The sequence below is a fragment of the Chamaea fasciata genome, unplaced genomic scaffold (genome assembly GCF_029207755.1).
Source record: "Chamaea fasciata isolate MVZ Bird 193981 ecotype frontalis unplaced genomic scaffold, bChaFas1.0.hap1 SCAF_2, whole genome shotgun sequence".
Lineage (NCBI taxonomy): Eukaryota > Metazoa > Chordata > Aves > Passeriformes > Sylviidae > Chamaea > Chamaea fasciata.
Genome location: NW_027094087.1, coordinates 27329807 through 27350192, shown reverse-complemented (window position 1 = coordinate 27350192; position 20386 = coordinate 27329807). Strand labels below are relative to the sequence as shown.

At 42.8% G+C, this 20386-nt stretch overlaps 1 protein-coding gene across 1 annotated transcript in view; it reads right to left on the bottom strand.

The window, feature by feature from the left end:
• The window catches only part of CLCN1 (chloride voltage-gated channel 1), a 38255-nt gene extending 20238 nt beyond the window's left edge, over positions 1 to 18017 (bottom strand). The window contains exons 1-8 of the mRNA XM_066177284.1: positions 17931 to 18017; positions 15563 to 15805; positions 9110 to 9263; positions 8430 to 8561; positions 6804 to 6932; positions 6567 to 6700; positions 5730 to 5807; positions 2664 to 2742 (exon numbers count right to left, since the gene is read on the bottom strand). Coding sequence (XP_066033381.1) covers positions 2664 to 2742; positions 5730 to 5807; positions 6567 to 6700; positions 6804 to 6932; positions 8430 to 8561; positions 9110 to 9263; positions 15563 to 15805; positions 17931 to 18017 — 1036 coding nt within the window. The remainder of the gene's footprint in view (positions 1 to 2663; positions 2743 to 5729; positions 5808 to 6566; positions 6701 to 6803; positions 6933 to 8429; positions 8562 to 9109; positions 9264 to 15562; positions 15806 to 17930) is intronic.
• Between the last annotated feature and the right edge of the window lie 2369 nt (positions 18018 to 20386).

Genomic DNA, 20386 nt, shown 5'->3' with positions numbered 1-20386 from the left:
TTGATCATGCACGTACCAATAAAAGGTTTTCGAGCATGTACCCTCTCCCCATATGTGTATTTGTTTAAAAATAATATGCATGTACTACTGTACTAAAATATTGTGTACAACATCAAACATGCACAAAAATAGAAATTAAACAAGGATGAGATAAAGATGAAATAAACATTATTTTAAAAATAATTTGTTTTATTTATTAATGGAACAAAAAATTGTTCTCACTAAAATAGTAATATTCTTTGTTTTTTAAAATCTGGTTTTAATGTTTTGTGACACCGGGATTCAAAGGCCTGGTTCTATGTTCAATTATTTCGATACTTGGTCTAAAAGGAATATCTCACAAAGACACATAGATCCAAATGCAAGAAATGTATCATTGGCATTGGCTGTACTGGCTAAATCATGATACTATTTTTTCAATCCCACCCACCACCTATGCAAAGATTTTTGTTAAAACTTGGATAGTAAATTTTCATCTTCCCTGATGTCAATCAGTTGTTCTTGCAAAATAATCAGAAGATGTTGAATTTTTATTTTTTTAACAAGTGGGTTCGAAACCCACTGAAAATCATAATCTTGAAGATTTTTTTAAAGGTAGACATTTCTATTTTCAAGTTTTTTGAGTATATATATAATGAGAGCTTTTGTAGCTAAGACACTTACATTGTATTTGGCAACAGATTCACAAAACCTCCACAAATTTCTTTTGAAAAGCAGTTTCTCACCCACTGTTAGAACATCACTTTCACTTTGAAGTACATCAAATATGTTTACTTTTTCAAAAATAACTGCTAGGTAGCAATCTACTGACAGACACCTGTCATCACAGAAAAGATCAGCAAATTCAGAACACTTGTCTTTTTGTAGAAGTAAAAGTGCAACTGGACTTTAAATTCTATTCTTCTTCAAAGCTGCTATCAGATAACCAGCAAATAAATGCCTGTAGGATTTTCATGGTCATTTCCCATCTTGTTATGAAGTATTGTAAAGATTCTAGTCTTTCAGGGTTTTGTTTTTATGAAGTGAACCACATCAACAACATCCTGTAGCACTTTGTGCATGTCTGGCTCCCATTTCTTTGCTGCAATAGCTCATCTGTGAACATTGCAGTGCATGAATTCCAGGTGTAGTGGTGTCTAGGTAACCTTAACCTTACCCCCAATTCTTCTCTTATTCTGCTCCACCAGTTGTTACACTTGCAGAGCTCTTCCATACAACATTTTTTATTAAAGTAATTTACTGTTGAGAATACAGCTTCTCTGGTAGATACTCCTTTCAGTGTCTCACAGAAAGAAGTTCTGCATTTCACTAGTGAAACAGAATTTGGAAAATACCATCATCTGAGGCATTTTAGAAACAACTGTACTCTAATCCAGCTGCACAGGAAACCTCTCCTATTGTGTAATTTGTACAGACTCTTGTTTCTTGAAACCTTAAGCAATGTCTGCTATGCATCTTCCAGCAGTGTTTACTGATGAAGAAGCACATTTTAGTTTGCTGCTCTATTGCTTTCTCTGTATTATCACAGCCATTTTTACGTTTTATGGCAGGAAGAACAAGCATTTCCCCTGTGGTATGTGGCATTTTCTCTTTTGCTGTGAAGCGAGAAACCTCAAAGGAGGCTTCTACACATTTGTCATTAGGTTCAGTGAAATTTTGTGAAGTATTGGATTGAATGTCACACAGCTTGAAACACCACTGAAAACATTGTAGAGGTTTGTCTTCATGTTCTGGATGCCTAGATTTTAAATGTCTTTCTAATTCTGATGGCTTCATACACTCATTAGTTAACTTCTCAAAGCACGATACTCACATAGGGTAAGGTTCATCGTTAACGATAGCAGATGTTAATTAATATTTAAAAGAGCCTTTGATAATTTTAATCTTTTTTTGTCTGACTTCCTCTCAGATCTGATTAGCTGACTATTGTTTGTACCTCATAATGAGACTGAATAAGGGCCTGTATTAGAAGTGTCAGCTCTGCCACTTTCTTGTAATTTCTCTGCTCACATTATTAGTATTATCTTCAGTCCATAGCATCTTTGCAGGAACCTTTTAAAGCCACTTTTCCAATTTGTGAGGATTAGTTTAGTTACCACTAGGTAATATAATCCATAAATCCACTTAATCTAGTGTGGGCACACATTGATTGCAATTCATTGCAATATGCTGAAATAGAGTAAATGATTGAGGGCACCATGGTCATCCCTCCAAATTGGGAGCAACTCTACACCTCATGCACTGTGTGTGACAAGCGGCCATGTGACATATTAGGGCACCACTGCCAATACAAATACTTAATATTAGTGAGGTTTAATCTATTTACTTTTTTATATTTAAGAAAATAGAAATTCTGGTATGTCCTTCCCACACCCAACAGATCACCTTGTGCACCCCTTGGTGTATGCACACCCCAGTTTGGAAACCACTGCTCTAGAGAGCCTTGTCCTCTTGCCTCCAGAAAGTGGACAACATGTGGAAAAAAGACTGTCAGAGATGCTGGGGAGGTTGAAAATGTAAAAGTGCATTTGTGTCACATAAGTGTCTCTGTCCGAAGTAAAAGTCACATCAAAAATGTGGTGCTGGATAGAGGGAGATGAGAAGAGGACTAGGTGGGAGAGGATTTAGGTACCTGAGAAAAAGGAAACACAACAGCCACTTGCCTCCAAGCGGTGTCCCAAAGCAGCAGCCAACACCCACAGCACACCCCACAGTCAGGACATCTGTGTAATAATAGGGCTGCTACTGGTGAAAGACACAAAGAGAGACAGACAAACAGAAGAAAGAGGAAAAGAAAACAGAGAGTAACAAAATTGGCAGGTATGACTGCATGATGTCACCCAGCTCTGTTGCTAGTCTCAGAGTTACAGCTATGTTTGTCTTACTCCTCCCTTCTGGATGGCTTCAAAATACTGAAAAGGCAACACCTGGCACAGGACAGGCATATACCTGGAATCACACATTCCAGAAACATGAAGAAGGCAGCAACTCATTTTCCTTTGAAACGTACGCATTTCTATCACTGTGGAAAAAATGTCTTGTGGAAAAAATGTCTCATGGAAAATCCTCCAGAGGGTGGAAGGAGCATAAGTAGGTTTCGCTCCATCTCTTTTACTTTGGCAGGGAATCTCAGGATGCACATGTGCCACAGAATGCCTCAAAATAACCTATTCAGTGTGCACAAGGCACACACATGTCCAGAGCAGAGTGTGGACTGGTCATGAAGGTTCTTCCATGCTGGGTAGGTGAGTAGGTGAGAGATCACCCAGTAAAGCATTGTGCTGTCCTGGTGAAAATGGTCATAATAATAAAAAAAGTAACTGGAAGGTGTAAAAGGGAGAGTCTTTCTAAGAGACTGGGTAACATCTGCTTGTCAAGGGCTAAACTGGCTTTTCAAATCCATCCTCCTTAATACACAGGGTGGTATTTACCTGCAATAATACCAAGAAGTTACACACTAGGGCAATATGAAGTGAAGCTGCAAGCTATATCCTGGACCAAGGTCAGCTGAAGATTACATGACTCCCAAGTAATGGAAATTACATTTGGCAATTTGGTGTAAATCCGAAAGAGGAACTAGAGCTACAGAAACAAGAAGCATAGACTTCTAGAGTTTTTTTGGGTTTGGGTTTTTTGTGCTTTATTTTATTACCATTAAGAGAGATACCATTCTTCGGTATACCTCCAATGGTTCCACCTGACTGCGGTCTGATCCTTGCTTCTGAAACTGCTTTCTCTCAAGGCTTTTGGCAGACTGACAAATTTTGCCTTGAAGCCTCAGGCTTCGGCTCAGGCTGTCTACATCTTGCTAGACTGCCCACATATGCACAGTTCTCAGCCTCTCTCTTGCTTAGCCTGATTTTCTTTCTGGCTTCTTTTCCCAAGTTATCAGCTGAAGAACCTCTAATCTGTAGCTGACAAACTATGTTCCTTCCTTGTTATTTTTTTTTTTTAAATAACCAACCAGAGTAAAGATCAGTATTACTGCTGATGCAAGACTACGTTGATTTGTCAGCTAACTCATCCATTCGAAGACTACCAGGAAAATAGTGCATGGAAGAACTAAAGCCAACTTAGAAAAAAACGGCATTTAAAAACTCCTTACACTTCTGGGCACAATAACCATGCAAAGAGGTTCAGGGTAGCACAGAGGGCGAGGGGGAAGTGAAATGAAAAACAAATTATTTATGAATATATTTCCACTGCTTTCAGAAGAAGTTATCATGTGCCTCTGTTTAAAGAAATTGAACAGAGGCACATGTGAATCAGCAGCCTAGTACAAATGCATGGGGGAGACATAAATTTCCAAATTTCTCCTCCAAGTGGGATCATGGAAAGTTGTGAAGGGACCACTGGAGTTGTCTCCCTGCTCAGAGAGCTGTTAGTTCTGTTAATGCCAAGGCTAGATCAAGTTCTTGTCCATGTGAGTCTTGCACATTTTCAAGGGTGGAAATTCCCTGGACACTCTGAACACCATGCCAGCGCTGGACCACCCTTGGGAGAGAAGAACATAATTTCCTTTAACAGAGTCAAAATTTCCTTTGTTGCATGTTGTACCCATTGCCTCTCGCAAGGTTTTGGGTTTTTTTCCACTTCTGTTGTCTACTGATCTTTATTGACTTTCTGGACAGCCCTTGGTACTCTCCAGGTGGAACAATGTTCATGGCTGGCAGGGACTGAACAAGCTCCATCATTAGAAATCAGCACTTAAATAGGTGTCACTTTTCCAGTAATCTTCCCTTCCTTTCACTGCCACTGCTTACACGTGAAAAGAAAGAACTCGTGTTGCTGAAGTGGAGAGGTATCTGTGGAAAAGCTTCCATGGGAGCAGGAAGTCTCACAGCAAGAGGAACTGTACATTAAATGTCACATGTAGGAAGACACTTGCCTCCAAGAGGAGCCTTGAAGCAACATCCGACTCCAACTGCGCAAGCCGGCACCAGGAGGTCGAGCTGCATATGCACATCCTGGAACAGGGAGTGCAGCCAGAGACGGGCATGCTGGGGTTAGAGGGAGCAAAGCCACGGGGTTAGGACCCAGAACAATGAAAATAAGCAACAGCCAGCAGCACAGTCAGCTACTGCTATTACAAATAGCAGGCTGTACACACTTTAGTGCAGTCTTTAGTACTGGCAGCTGGTCTCCAGCAGTGACATCTGGTCCCTGTGCACAGACAGGATCTACTCAAGTGAAACAGCATCTCCAGCTGTATTACACAGTCACTTTCTGCTAAGAGCCTGCACATAAAGGAGTTCCTACATTTATGTATATGTGCAGTTAATAGATTTTTTTGTACAACCAGTCAATACGGTGATCAGCCTGCAGAGGCTGTTCTGCAATAGCAAAAGCATAGAGACAGTGTCAGTGTCTATAATTAGCAATGCTGTATAAATTTGGCTTAAAGACAAATCAATCTTTGTCTGCAGCTACTTTTTTATACAGTCAATGATCACAGTGCAAAGGCATCAATCACAAGATTAAAAACTTGTCAAACATACTCCTAACCAGTCTCTGTAATTTCTGGGTAACACTGGTGGTCCTGCACAGTTATCTGGACTGTATGTCTGGCCCTGCACTACTCTTGTTCAGCTTGTATTTTAGTGCCCTACAGCAGTACAGTAAACATCAAACTGTGTGTTTCCTCTGTGTTCCATGGCCTACCCATACTATCCTGGGTGTCTCAGGAGCTCAACTTGTGGAATAACCGTGTGCAGAGATATGTGCCTTACCTCATACACCCCACAGAAGATGGACATGAACTTGCTAAGTACCACAGCACAGATACTGGCAATATGCACAAAAGGACCCTGCAAGAGAAGAGGAGGAGAAAATCAGAGAGGGTTTCCCTCTGGTTACTGACAACCATTTAGCTACTCCAGGCCATCTCAGCCAATAATAGAATCATTAAGGTTGGTAAAGACGTCTGAGATCATTGAATCAAACCTTTAATGCAGCATCACTGCGTTCATCACTAAACCATGTCCCCAGATGCCACAACCACACACCTTTTGAACTCTTCCAGGGATATTGATTCCACCCTTGGCTGTTTCAATGGCTGACCACCATCTCATTGAAGAAATTTTTTCTAATATCCAATCTAAACCTTGCCTGGTGCAACTTGAAGCCATTTCCTCTTGTCTTGTGGCTGGTTACCAGGGGGAATTTACTGATTCCCACCTGGCTACAGCCTCCTGTCAGGGAGTTACAGAGTGTGAGAAGGTCTCCCCTGAGCCTACTTTTCTCCAGACGAAGTAACTCCATTTCCCTCAGCCGCTCCTCATAAGATTTGTGCTCTAGACCCTACAATCTTCCTCAGTTCTCCTATCTGCATTTAATTTTTTCCTTCTCAAAGTCTACCTGACTTGAGGTCATTGATGTTTCCTATATCATGTCTTTCAAAGTGGAAGGAAAATGGCCAGTGAAAGATAGGTGTCACTGGAAAGAGCAGAGCTTTGGGAAGAGGAATGGTGGTGAAAGTCAGAAAACATCTATAAATTCTTCTTTCACAGACAACTCCCACCTTCCAGACCCTGGACACTACTGCACATGGAATCAGCAATATTTACCTCTTTTCCCACAGGCATGCCACTTCCAAGCCCAGCTGTGAGGGCCACAACTTTGGCCACAAAAGCTTTGAGAGTGAGATACTCCTTGAGGACCACTCCCCTCATAATGGTCTTGAGCTCTGGGATCCCAGACCCTGAAAACAACAGCAGAGCCGGGGATGAACAAAACCTGCAGGCAAAGGGAACAAGAAAAGCAAGACACACAGAAACAGATCTTGCCATGCCTTCTGCCCTCACCAACAGCCTGTGGAGAGACGAAGTGGCAAAAACTGGCCGCAAACAGAATGAGGCCGAGCGGGAAGGCGACCCACACGGCATACTGCAGGGGGACATTCGGGTGCAGAGCTCTGTATGTCCACTTGTAAGCTGTAGACACACAAACAGAGAACTTGTCAGCAACCACAGCTGCTCCAAACAGGCTCGTATACATCAGAGAATCACACACACTTGCTAAATGTGCCCCTGCTAACTCTCCTTCAGAAATGGGACCGTAATGCTCCTTTTCTAAGACAAGCCTTATTTTGAGTACGAGTTCCCCAATAAAGCAGGCGTTCTGCAGGAATGGATAGAAGACAGTATTAATACCTGTGCACAAGTATTAACACCTGAGCATGGGCATAAAAAGAGGTGTGTTACATGCAGCTGTGAGGACAAATCACTGTGCAGTGTCTTCATTTGGCAGTGTGAGGGTCTTGTGTGGGTTCTGAAGGACAGTAAAGTGGTCCACCAATCATTCCTTCATATAAAACTAGTTTAAAAGCTCTGATTGTTATTTCCCTTCTAGAGCAGTGGAATGGAAGCTGTGCTGGCAGCTATTAAGACAGAAGTGGTACCATTGCTCAGCCAGGTACAACAACATGAGCTGCTGAGAACCCAAACTGAACTGCAGCTCCTCTGCAATTGCATCTCCCCTGCCTGAGCTGGCTCCCCACACAGCCTCAGCAGAGGCTGAGACTTGGCGGGGGAGAAGGAAAAAGAACACCAAAGGGCTCAGCTGCAGGAAGTATAAAGGACAGGAACCTTCAGAGTAGATCGTACCAGTCACCTAGTAGATGAGGAAGCTCAGCAGGGAGGAACTCTGGGTTTTAGGAATGTTGGGAGCTTTGAGGAATTGCTGCAGCCCAGAGGAAAAGGTTGGTGAATGTGTGTGCCAGTCAGGATTGGGACACTGAGGGCGAGGACAAAGGTACAGCGCAGTTAACAGGATGTGGCAGTGGGGTGTGTGTATGTGTGTGCACACTGAGATTGGGGCTGAAAGATCTTGTAATTTTTGTAGCTGGCAAAGGGAGACAGACCACAGGAAAAATGAAGGGAAGGGATATGAGACAGGGAATAGGAGATCTTCGTGAAAAGGGCAAAAGGAGCGGGCACTATATGCCCAGATGGCAGAAAAATACAGGGCACTGTATAAGTAAAAACTGGAAAGAACGAAAACAAGGTAAAAAGCAGAAACAGTGTCAGGAGGGCATCTAAGAGCCCCTTCCCCCACATCGCCCATATTCTTAACACTCTTGGGGAGAAAGGGAAGCAGTATGACAGGACAGGCCATAGTAACACTGCCCTGTGCTCCTGCATATTCAAGGAAGCAGAAAGAAAAGGGGTTCAAAATAATTGTTTGTCTTTGACTCATCATACACATATCCCTCGTTCCTGCCCACTTACTTCCAAATTTTCCCCTGCCATCCTTTTACAGAACCTCTCCCTAGCTAATGTTTACTATGTTGCCAGAACTTCAAACTTCCCAAGCAGTGAGGGTTGAGCATGGGACAATGATGTTAAAGGAGGAGCAACACTGGTCACTGGGCTTTGTAAAACATTTGTATCATTTACTGGCTGCTTTTGCAACACCTGAATGGGACCCACCCTGTACGGTCTTTGCACTGGCATAATCCACTCCCCAGCTCACCAACGCCATGACCAGACCCAACAGAACCAAGAAAATCCAGTCCTCTCCAAGCTTCTTGGTAACATATTTCTGGATGCGTTTAGCACAGTCTGTGGAGGGAAGAGTGAACCAGAAAAACTGAATGAACATAGATGAAGCTCTGTCTGTCTCTCCTGTGCTGAGAATTGACTAAAACAAGATTTAAAACACGGATTTATTTGGAGGCACCATGGGCTTCATGTTGAAGGACTGGTACCCATCCCTTTCTCACACAGTTCTGTAACATCTTACATAGTTTTAAAAAAAATTTTAAAAGGGGGGGGTGGGGGGGTTGGGGGCAGGTGTGCAGGACACACAGGGTGGAATTTAACATCTTGTACACTAGCAGCAAAAGTCTGATACAAGAAAGTCCTTTTCCTCCCATTAGAGAGCTCTGTTATGGAAAAAATATTTACTTGGGATTGTTTATTTATTCCAAACGTATCTTTTCTCTTTCTAGGGTGAAAGCTTACATAGAAAAGGTTTTTCAACCCAATGAGATTCCATTCCTTTTCCTTCCTTCTCTGCTTCTCCCCAGGCACAATTGCTTAAATCCCATCTCTCTGGCTGGCCTGCCCAATATCTGGTAATAGGGTAACAAATCATGAATTGTCCCTACCTTGACATTTGGAATAGTGCTCTTCTTTGATCTGTACTTGACTGTCACGTTTCAGGGGTCTTCCATTGTTCTTTTGGGCCTGTTTCTTCAGTAGTTTTGCTGCTTCCTTGTCTGAAATTTTATCTGTTATCTGGTCTGTGTATCGGCCATAAAGCTAGAGGAGCAGAAAAGAAGAGGGATCACAAGGAAAAGGTAAGACAAATGCTCCTTCACAAACAACATTAAGGATGACAAGGCAGATCTACCAACAGACTCAAATGTACCAAGCAGAGAAACTGAGACACGGAAACTCTCAGACAGATGCAGCTCATTTATTTTTTCTTTTTTCCTTTCTAGTTTCCTCTTTCCAATCTCTCCAAAACCTTTTCACCTCCTTTTTGGAAGTACAAGATATGATCACAGAATATTCATTATTTTCTGATGTCCTGGGGAAAAAAAATGGCTGAGAGATTGAACATTAAGACACAGCATTTGAGCAGTAAGAGACAGCTTTCTGGAGGTAGAAAAGAAGGTCAAAGTAGTTCACATGAGGCTGCCATCCTCAGGGCTGTCTCATAGATTTCAGCAGCACTGTAAAACATCTCTGAAGGTTTTGAAAGGCATTACACTCTCAAACAGGCTGCAGGAATGTCCTGCATCTGTTCCTCCTGCTGCCAAGGAATGCTTAACAGGGCACACAGCCACTGACAGTGCTCGTGGAGGAAAAGAAGCAGCATCATCTCAAAAAATATCACAGGCTGCTGCACACCTCCAACCATTATCTACTCAAATCAGCATTTTTAGTCCTCCTGTATCTCCAAATCCTCTGAAATTCCTAGTTGCTTAATCTAGTAGTTTTCTTCAGGTACTAAACTTGAAATGTGGTTGGTTATATGCAATTCACAATCAGCTGCATGTGCTTACCAAGGACATTTCTTACACGGGTCTACAGTAAACTGGGCAGTTGTGCTGTCTTGTCAACACCCCTTAAGGGCGTTTGAAGAAACCTGACTTGTGCTCTGTGTTTGTTTACCAGATTCCCTGAAGAGCAGCTATTCACCTCATTCTTTCAGAGTATAGGTGGGGAAGGTGTGCATTTGAGAATCAGAGAATAAGCATCTTCTCCTTGCATGTCCTTCAGTGAACCAGGTTTGGCTTTACTTCGGACCAGGTTACCACCTGTGCACTTCCCACCTGTGACAAGGTGACCCTTTGCTCCCTCCCCAGCACAAGATCTCCTTCTCTGAGATTTTCTGAGTGGCAGAAGGAGAATGAGCCATGTTTTGATCAGCAAAATCAGACACTTAAGCTGGAGAATGACAGGACATATGACAGAGATAAAGCACTACCACACACTTAGGAGACATTTCTATTTGACAGTTCCTGCCTCCCCCTTTCAAGGTAACAAAAGAGATGTTCCTGTTCCCTTGAGATAAAATAGATACAGAGACTCACTGAAAGATTTGCACTGGAAGGCACCTCTGGAGGTTTCTAGACCAAGCCTCTGCCCACAGCCTCCAAGTTCCAAAGCCAGGTAAACCAGATTAGGCTGCTCAAGACCTTACCCCGGCAACTCCTAAACATCTCCAGGAGGAGAAATTACCCAGCTTCTCTGAGCACTTGTTTCAGTGTTCTACCAATCAGTATTTCAACATAATAAATATGACTGAAGGTCTTAAGTATTTTATTTATTTGTACATATTCCTCAACAGACACTTGATCCATGTGCCATAGCTCCCTTTGGAAATTTTAGTGCATTATTTTTCTTCACAGAACCCATATCTATGCTTTTTAAAATCATCCTGTTCTAAAGATGGCTCACCTGCTGCCTCTTAAACAGATTGATCATGTGTGAACAGCCAAAAGTATTCATCACTGTATTGGAAGCTACACAAATTTAATGCAATTATTAACCACATGATTACCAACATATTCTAAGTAAATTAAGCAGACTCTTTGCAGGGAATAATGGCCATGCTCTGACCCCCTTAAAACAGACAGGACAGTGAAACATCAGGCTGAAGAATTTAATCTATAATGCAGTCCTACCTAGAAAACTGCTAATTTTTTCTTTCACTGTGTCTTTCAGACAGAAATGCCAAATACTAGCAGATTTAGACAAATGCATCCTCACCTCACCAGTGTTTCATTGCTATTAAATGGTCATGAAAGATGGGTTCATGTCAAATACAACTTAAACCCATGTCAAGTATGAGATTCAAATTAGAATCTTCCATCTGCCAGATAGAACAGCATGACAGTATAATAGTATGAATGTTCAAAGTCCTCATATGGTATCCTAGTTCACTGCTTCTGCCTAGCTGTAAAATGGTGCACTTGGGATATGGGAAAAAAAGTCCACAGACATAAAAAAGAAGTTGCTGTCCTGGCACACCAGGTAGTCTCAATATATTTAAAGAATGCTTCACACACGTGCTTTGCTTCTCCAGGATTCTGGAAGTATCTAAAATGGTAGGAGATTGTGTGACAGAGAAAGAATCCAGAAATCAGAGGATGACCTTACATCAAAATTGGGTTAGATAAGAAATATCCACTCCACTAAAAGATGTAAAACTAAAAATATAACACAGTACGACTCTGATTGTTCCTTCTTCTGTTGCTCCCTCTCTAACACAAGGAACACAGGGTTTCTGAGCACCAGAAAAAATGAAGACAATTTTATAAGTTCCCAATTACTACCTAAGGGTTGAACAAGAAAAGGTGCTATCATGCCTGCTTGGCTAAATGCTGAGAGAGACCACCAAAATGGTGCAAAAAGAGCTGAAGAGATAAGTACCATTCTGGATAGATGGGAGGAACATACGACCCCAAAACAAACAAACAAAACAAACAACCTCACAAACAAACAAACCCCAAAACAAACAAACCAAACCCCACCCAAACCATTCAAGGAGAAAGCAGAAGCAAGTAAAGTTTATTTTCAGAGATGAAGCATTTATCTATGCAAATGATCTTTCATCTTTCCAAAAATTGGGGAAATTTCATTGTTTGAGGAACACAGGAAAAGCTGCACGGAATCTCAGGGGGGAAAATACATCACAGTCTCAAGACTTTTCTGGGTGCTATTTTCTGAGGGGTCAGCATCTGTATGAAACTGCCTTCCTCCCAGAGTCCAAAGCCCAAGCTATTTCCCATGCCATTCAGACTGAACAATACACTTCCCACAGAATACTCCAGTCCTGAAATCCCTTTCCCCAGCTCTGCCAGTGCCTCCTGTTATGATCTGCTCCTCCCAACCACTAAGGCAGCCTTAGCCTGTACTTCCTTTCCCTCTCACTCCTGCCTCGAAGCCATCTTGCTACTCCTAAAATCATCTTTCTTAGGTGATTTTTTTCCCTGATGCATTACCAAAGAGAAGCCATATCTGATCTCAAAGGTGAAACCTCCCCAAATGCACAACATACATAAATTTAAATGTCAGTAAAACATTTCAGTCAATTGCTTAGACATAGAGCTGATGATGAACATGGAAGGGACAGGGGACAGTAACAAAATAATAGCTGTTCCTGAAGAAAAGGTGGCAAAGGGGAAGTCTACAGCAATGCCAGTACCTAAAGGGAGAGACGGGTTGGAGGGAAACATCAGAGCAAGATGTCTCAGAGGAGCACAGTGATGGACAAAAGGAAAAAAGCACAACTTGCAAGAAAGGAAGGCCTATGCAAAGGAACACATGTCCCCATCCAGCCCCTCCTGAGGGTAGTTCAGCACAGGAGCAGGTGTCCACTGAGGCTGGGGAATCTTCAGTCTTGCAGACGTTCAGAACGTGCCTGGAAAAGGCTCTGGACAGTGTGACCTACCTTAGGAGTCAGCCTTGCTGTGAGTAGGGGCTTGAGCAGAGAGGTTCAGAGGTCCTCCCACCTAACTCTCTCTGTGAGCCTGTTATTCTGTATTACTGCATTGCCTGATTTCTTATTCCACATCCCTCCCACTACACCCATCTGTGTATTGCTGAGTGAGCTCCCTGCCAGGAACACCCTTTCTACAGTCACAAATAGCACAGCTTTTAAATACTTTGCCAGCTGTAACTGCTTTCTCATGCAGAAATAAAACAAAACAAAATCCTACAGTGTAGGATAATGCATATTTTTATCAAGGTATATTACATCATCTGTCATATATCTACTATCTGTTATATTAATTGTCAAAAACATATTATTATTATTATTATTATTATTATTATTATTATTATTATTATTATTATTATTATTATTATCATCATCTTACTACTATTATGCTACTTTCTATTAACCACTATATGTTTTTTGACTATCAATTATCTGAAGGTCCAAGGCCAAAGACCAAGATTTCACTGTTCTGGGGCCTGTGTAAACCAAACCAAGTCACATTTACAACAGAAGGCAAGAGCTAGCAAAAAAAAAGGAGCACAACAGAATCAAAACCTCTGTCAAATGCTTTTTCACATGGCAGTGGAGAAAGAAATCTTAACGATTACTCTGTGTGGAAATGGATGAAAACATGTGCAATGGGTTGTTTTTTATGCTAATTACATGATAATAAGTGTGCATGCTTTTACAAAGTATATGTGCATATTTATAATTTATCTGCATGTGCATGAATGACCAGCAAAATATACACATCCACAGCAAGCCTGGCTTAGCAAGAATATGTTTGCATGCAAAGTTCCATGGTAAATGTGCATGCACACGTGTACACGACTGCTGATATAAAATATGTCTAGGACATATTTTTCAGTAAACTATAAATACAGCTGTCTGGGTTTTAGATTGCAAATTGCCTTCACAAATGCATGCTTGCTTGGGGATGTTTCTGCCTGAAGATATGCATGGGAATGGGTTTGATGACCTCCTTGTTTGCATGTGAGATTATCTATCTACACGCACTGACCATCACACCTCTGGAACTGAGCAGAGACACTCTGGTGGCAGGCTGCAAGAGCACAGAGCTGGTGGTGTTGCCTCACTGTGTCATCTGTGCCTACTGGAGGGTGGTTTTAGGTGTGTGGGACTGGCATATATGCTGGATATGTGTGAACTGGGATGTTTCTGTGCCTGGATGTGCTTTACTGGAGAAAGGGTTTGCATCTAGCAGCTCCCCACACCCCAGCTCACTATTGGTTCATGGCACATGCACAAACGTGTGTTTCCTTCACCCACCTCAGCTCTCCAGCCCCATCTGCACCCCATAGGGCAGGTGTGACCCCAGTGGAGCTCAGCATCAGGTGGGCACACACGCCTCTCCACCCCATCCCACCCCTCATGCTCACCCTCTTAGCGTGGCTGCTGCAGCCAAAGCACGGCCCTGTGTTAGCACAGAAAAAGCCTAAACTGCTCCCCTCAGACCTCTGGCCATCTGGGCTGCTGCTTTCAAACAAGCCAAGCCAGTGGGGTGGTTTTGGAAGACTTCAGCATAGGAGACATGCAAACTCTCAGATTATGTAGGCAGTTTCAGAAGAGAAATCCTTGGATATAACCATGGAACTGATTCTCTGACCTTTGGCAATGTGACACATAACTACCCTCAATAGGATGCTTATCTACTGGAAGAGATTTTCTTGGTGGCAAATGTGCCTTTTTTCCTATCACTAAATCAGGTAAGTCTTTAGGAGACAATTAATGCAATCTCCTTAATTCCCCAATCATTCACCATCTGTGTAAAAGGATTTATATTCACTTAACGAGAAACACCCACTTTATGAATCTCACATTCACACACTCCCTCATAATTTGACTGGATTCTTCATTGCACAGAAGCTCTCTTAGATCAGCTTAATCAGAACAGAGTGGTAGGAAATATGAAACCAGAACTCTGCTGTAAACTCTCCCCTTTGCAGGAGGCTGTCCCAAAAGAAGAGGTAAGGGAGATACAGAGCATAACGGAACAAAGAGTCATAACCTGAGTACATCTATGTCCCAGACATTTTTCTGAACCAGTGCTTGTACAAACCAGAGCAAGAGTCAGGTCAAGCTTAAGGGTTAGAAAACCCCTCACAGCTCTGCTAAGAGTTATCAAAAATACCAATATACACATTTGGGTCTATCACCATGAAGGGCTTTATGGTGAGAGAAAAGTTACAGGAGAGCTTTACTTCATCTACACAGCTGTGCAGATAAATACCCATCTATATACATCACTGTTCCCTTTGGTTTTACTCACTCTTGTGCTCCAATTAATGTCACTATGCAGCTGAAGGGAGCTGCAGCTTCTCTTTGCTGATAAAAACACATTAATGCTCTGGTTAATTTTCCCCATCCCAGCTTGCCCATTCCAAGTCTCATTGCATCCATGGCAGGTGACAATAACCTGAATCACTGGTGTAAGTACAGCCATGAATGTCAACGCCTGACCTGGAGTCAGCAAGTGGAGGGGAGAGCTGACGGGACTGGGGATGACGGGCATGTGTGCTCTGCCAGAGCCCCAGAGTGATCCCAGGGAGACCTGTGCTGCCACAAACGTCCCGTTGTCCAGCCCTACCTGTGGGTAGCTGAGGGAGTTCTCTGGGGAGCGCAGGTCGTCCCCTGTGGCCCCGGCCTGGTGTCCTGCCTCCACAGGAATCCCGTACCGGGTGCAATTCTCAAAGCAGACATAGTCGTATTGCGGTGTGCCCCCCCACAAAGCTGCCTTCGAGCTGGGCTCCTGTGTCCTGCTCTCTGGGCTCTGCATTCCTCTGCTCCTCCGCACGCTCACCTGTAACTGAGTTGCTGCTCTGGGCCTTACCTAGAACCACCTCCTGTTCTGGCAGAGAGCACGGCCTCCGCATTCTCTGCTGATCCTTCCTTTCTCTCTCTCTCCTCACACCCCTCCAAGCTGTCCTGCTCCTGCACTCTCTCTCTGCCCCTCCTCCTCCTCCTTGTGCCTCTCTCACTTTCTTCCCTTCCTGCCCAAGGGGTTCGACTATATTTATAGTAACCCTCCTCTGCCACATGATTCCCCAGTGCCGTGTCTGATCTCAGCAAAAGGCAATAACTCTGCTGGGATTGAATATCAGGTATGAGCAAGAGGGGAACTCCTGAAGGAGAGGGCACGGGGAAGGAGGTGGTGTGACAGACAGAGCTACAAGCACAGAGACAGAAAGCAGACATGAGGAAGCAGAAATTATTATCCAGGATATCTCTTCTTTCACAGCTCCCCATCCCACACACTCCCTGTTTACCATGAGAACAAAGGTCAGTGGGCTTCCTTTCTGCCCATATACCAGGTGTCCTAAAGACTGAGCAACAATCATAAGGATGCCAGCAACTGTGGTGAGATGGAACGAGATGGGTGTTCACTCAGTGTCCCAAAACAATTTTTCTAAGTCCACAGTTCACATCAGCAAGCCCTAATGGAGAGGTCAGGCATCCCTGTAAACTGCTGAACATTACAGTCTAATCTCAGCCTTCCTAGGTGTTCTTATGGGGAACATTTTGCACTGCAAAGCACGTCAAACTGCTCTGTGGGTGCTCAATTATAGGTTTATGCAGAATTTTAATTCTTCTTGATGCTCACATTTTCACAGACCAGAGCATTCATCAGCTTCTCCTCTCCACTCTGCCACTTGTTTCTCAGCCAGCGAGAGAAGCAACAAGCTCAGCCAACACAAGTGAGACAGCCAGCGATAGGAATGAGAAACATGTCTCAGCAACTTGGCCTGGAGACACCTCCTAGTACTGTCAGTGTGCTGCCTGTAACCATATTGCTTCTGAGGGCTATTAATTAAGGAGGAGCAGAGAGTTCAAGATCTCAGAAACTGCATACAAGAAAAAGAGACCTCACATGCCAAGCTACTCATACTGAGTAAGAGATTTACAGGCAAGATGGGGTGGAAAGAAGGGCAATACACCCTTTTTTGGGCCCAGAACAGTGGTGTAATTATTGCATTTTGCAGACTCCTGTAAAACATTTCTTCTTTTGCTTTTTTTTTTAGTCTGCATGGTGCTCGAGAGTAAGGTAGAAAGAAAGTCTCCAAGAGGAAAACACACGTAATTTCTTACACAAACCACCTTCTCCATGTTCTTGCAAAGATATGGATATCCATTAGAAATAATATCCATGTGCATAAGGTTAGTGTGTACAACTTACAACTGGTATCAGGCCAGGCAAACACTGAATATTTACGAAAGCATATCAGTGCTGCCCAAAATCTACAGGCTCTCCTGTTTCATTCTCACCAGCACTTACTTTACGGTCAACAAGCACTATTTTCTGGAGGAAGACTGTGCCCCATAGGTAGGACACAGCTTGAAATGAATCACTGCAAAAAAGAGTTTCTAAGGCACCGTGTCTAGGAAATCAGGGAAACACATTTGCTTACCTTCACAGGTTACCATCAAAGGCATTAATTGCTCCCAATCTATTGAGATGTTTTTGGAAGACCATTGTTATTATGGCTTATATAAAAAATTATGCATAGCACATACTATATAGTGTATAAAAGACAAAAAATGGTCAAAATAAAAGGTACATCATGTATAGGAAGCCTAAAAACTAAACACAGTACAGCCCAGCAAACATCAAAGCTGTAACACAGCACCAGATCTTCAGTCACTATTATGTGTACTGGAGGAGAATACTCATCAGACCCACTGCAGAAAACTAATGAGAACATTTAGCTCAAAGTTCACTCTTCTAGCTCTTGTTTTTCAAGAGTCACTAGAATGGCATATTAGAAATTGCTGCAGTATAAAAATGAACCCTCTACTGCCAGCAAATCAAACTTTGCTGTCTGTCTTGCATGATACAGTTGTGGAATTTCCACGGGAAATAATGATACAATAATAGCCTAAAATAGGATGATCCTACCCTAAAAGGCTTTTTCCAAGAACTGTCTCTCTCAGCTTCCAAACTTCCCAGCCTCACTCACCTCGTCAATAAAAGCATGAAGGACCCCAAGGCCAGCATTCACCAACTGACTCCAGATGCTACTTGAACAAGAAACTTTTACTATCATCATTAGGAAGACATCCTACACACCCCCTGAGCCCTCACTCGTGCTTCCCACAGTGTGACACACCTCAGCCAGTGCATGGCACTGCTGCAACTACGCAGCTGATACTGAGCAATCACTCTGTGTTTGGTGGCACCTGTACATGAGGAAAGACCTAGCTCATCTGTAGTTAAGGATCACATAGTCAACTAATCCCCACTTCTCATCAAACAGTATCTCTGCCTCTACTCTCTGTATCCAGATATAGTCTAACAAAGAAACAACTGAGAACTGAAATTCATCATTTCAGTGCATGACAAAATATATGCAATCTGTAGAGATAGATCCTGGATTTATGTTGCAGTATTTCCCATGTCCTGAACACTAATCTTACCATGCTACTGAGCTTATAAATCAACCGTCTCCCTCTTTTCCCTAGGAGGTGACAGTGCTTTATCAGCTCTCTGGAAATCATTAACAATCCTTGCTGTTTCACACAGTACCAATAATCTCTGTCGCAGCCTCCAGCCTCACTGACACTACCCTAGTTAAATTCAAAGGAGCTGCTCTCAATTTGTATTTGCTCTGAGATCTGCTGTTTCTATTTCACGCTCTCAGAAGAACTTGTAGACCCAGCAGCTTGCCCACTTTTTCCAGCTGGCACAGCTGACCTAATGAAAAGTAAAGTTCCATCTTTACTCATCATATTTTCCATGTTTTCAGATCTGCAGATATAAACATAAACACAAAATACAGAGAACACCCTGAAAAAAATCTGCCTTTCTGCACAGCTGCTGTCCAGCAACTTCTGTCAAATCTCCCCTAACACTCTTCCTGTAATCTCCTGCCACGGCTCTTCCTATGTTTTCTTTATTGCCTCTCTCTCTTGCTTTAAATTTCCCAGGCCTTGCTCTGCACTTCCACTAGGACTCATCAATGGAGTACTGCTGTTGCTCAGACATTACCAGCAGACTAGGAGATTAGCAGAGAGCTGGAGAAAGACATAAAAAAAAGAGGAAGGTGTCATAACAATCTTGCACTAGCCACAAACACAGATGACCTGTACACATGGCTTGAATCCTTGGGTGCACCTAAGCCTGTTGGAAAGGCTCACAAACGTTTCTAGACTTCCCTATGGCATGCAAGAGGAAAGTTACACAACCTGCTCATACACCTTTTTTTTTTTTTTTTCCTTTGCATATTACAGGCCCTAGTGGGACTCCAAAGTGTGTTTCAAGAAGGACATGTTTGTGATAGATGAAAATACACCTACAGTGCCTAAATTAGGGTATTAAGTGGCAGTAAAGGAAAGAATAGAAGTCGGAAGAACTGTCAACAAAGATGGATCTCTTGTGCAGGCAGGCTTTTATTTTTCTCCCTCCTCTTCTCAGTTTTATTTCAGGTCTCCCTTTATCTCTTTTATTTATTTCTCCTGAACGCTTTTCAGGATGCAGAAATACAATTCCTAGCCTTCCCATGCTACTGCCTTGAAAGCTCTGAGAGGATGGTGGGGAGGAGGGCAAGGATGACCGAAGGCTCACGCTTCTCCCATGGTCTGGTCCCAGGAGATTTACAACCTGAAATAATCCAAGTGCTATTTATCAACAGTAACAATCTTAATGTTCCCTTTGCCCTGCCCACACAATTATCAGACATCCTACTAACTTTTGAGCCTTCTGCTTACGCTAGAGCTTTTTTTTCGTTTGTTCTGCAGCAGTTTCATCCTGAAAGATCTAGACCGTTTCATGACCTCACTGCACACAAGCCTTATGGCCCACCAGCAGACTGCAGCCTCCTCTGGAGTGAAACACCATGTCTATTTTTCAGCTGCCACCAACACTGCATACACAGACATTATAGCAGATGGTGATGCAGAGCCCTCTGCCACCCCAGACTGACAGGAGTGGAATTTGCTGGGGCGAAGTTATTGTTACTTAGAACCCTGCATGCAGAATAGAGAAGCAGTCATCTAAGAAGAAAGCAAAAATAATATTCTGTGCTTGAGAAAGCCCAGCCCAAGAGGTCCACAAGTCTGTAAAGAAGAGATATAAAAGATAGTCTGTGGGACAAAAGAAACTATAGAGGTGAAAAAGGGAATTTTAAAGGAGGAAGAGGAGGAAGGTGATAAAAGGATGACTACTTAACACTAACACAGTCTCTAAGAGAGAAACACAGAGGCAATAAGAGACAAAGAACCGAAGGGCATGAGGGGATGAGAATCTGGACAGGAAGAAGACACAGCAAGCATATTCTGCTTCAAGCAATACGCTTAGATGAAGCGAAAAAGCGTGAAAAGGCAGGAAAAAGACTTCAGTAGATGTCAGATAAGGCAACGGCTTCTAGATGAGAACAAAGCTCTTGACTGGGACATTTTATTAGACAAGATATCCATG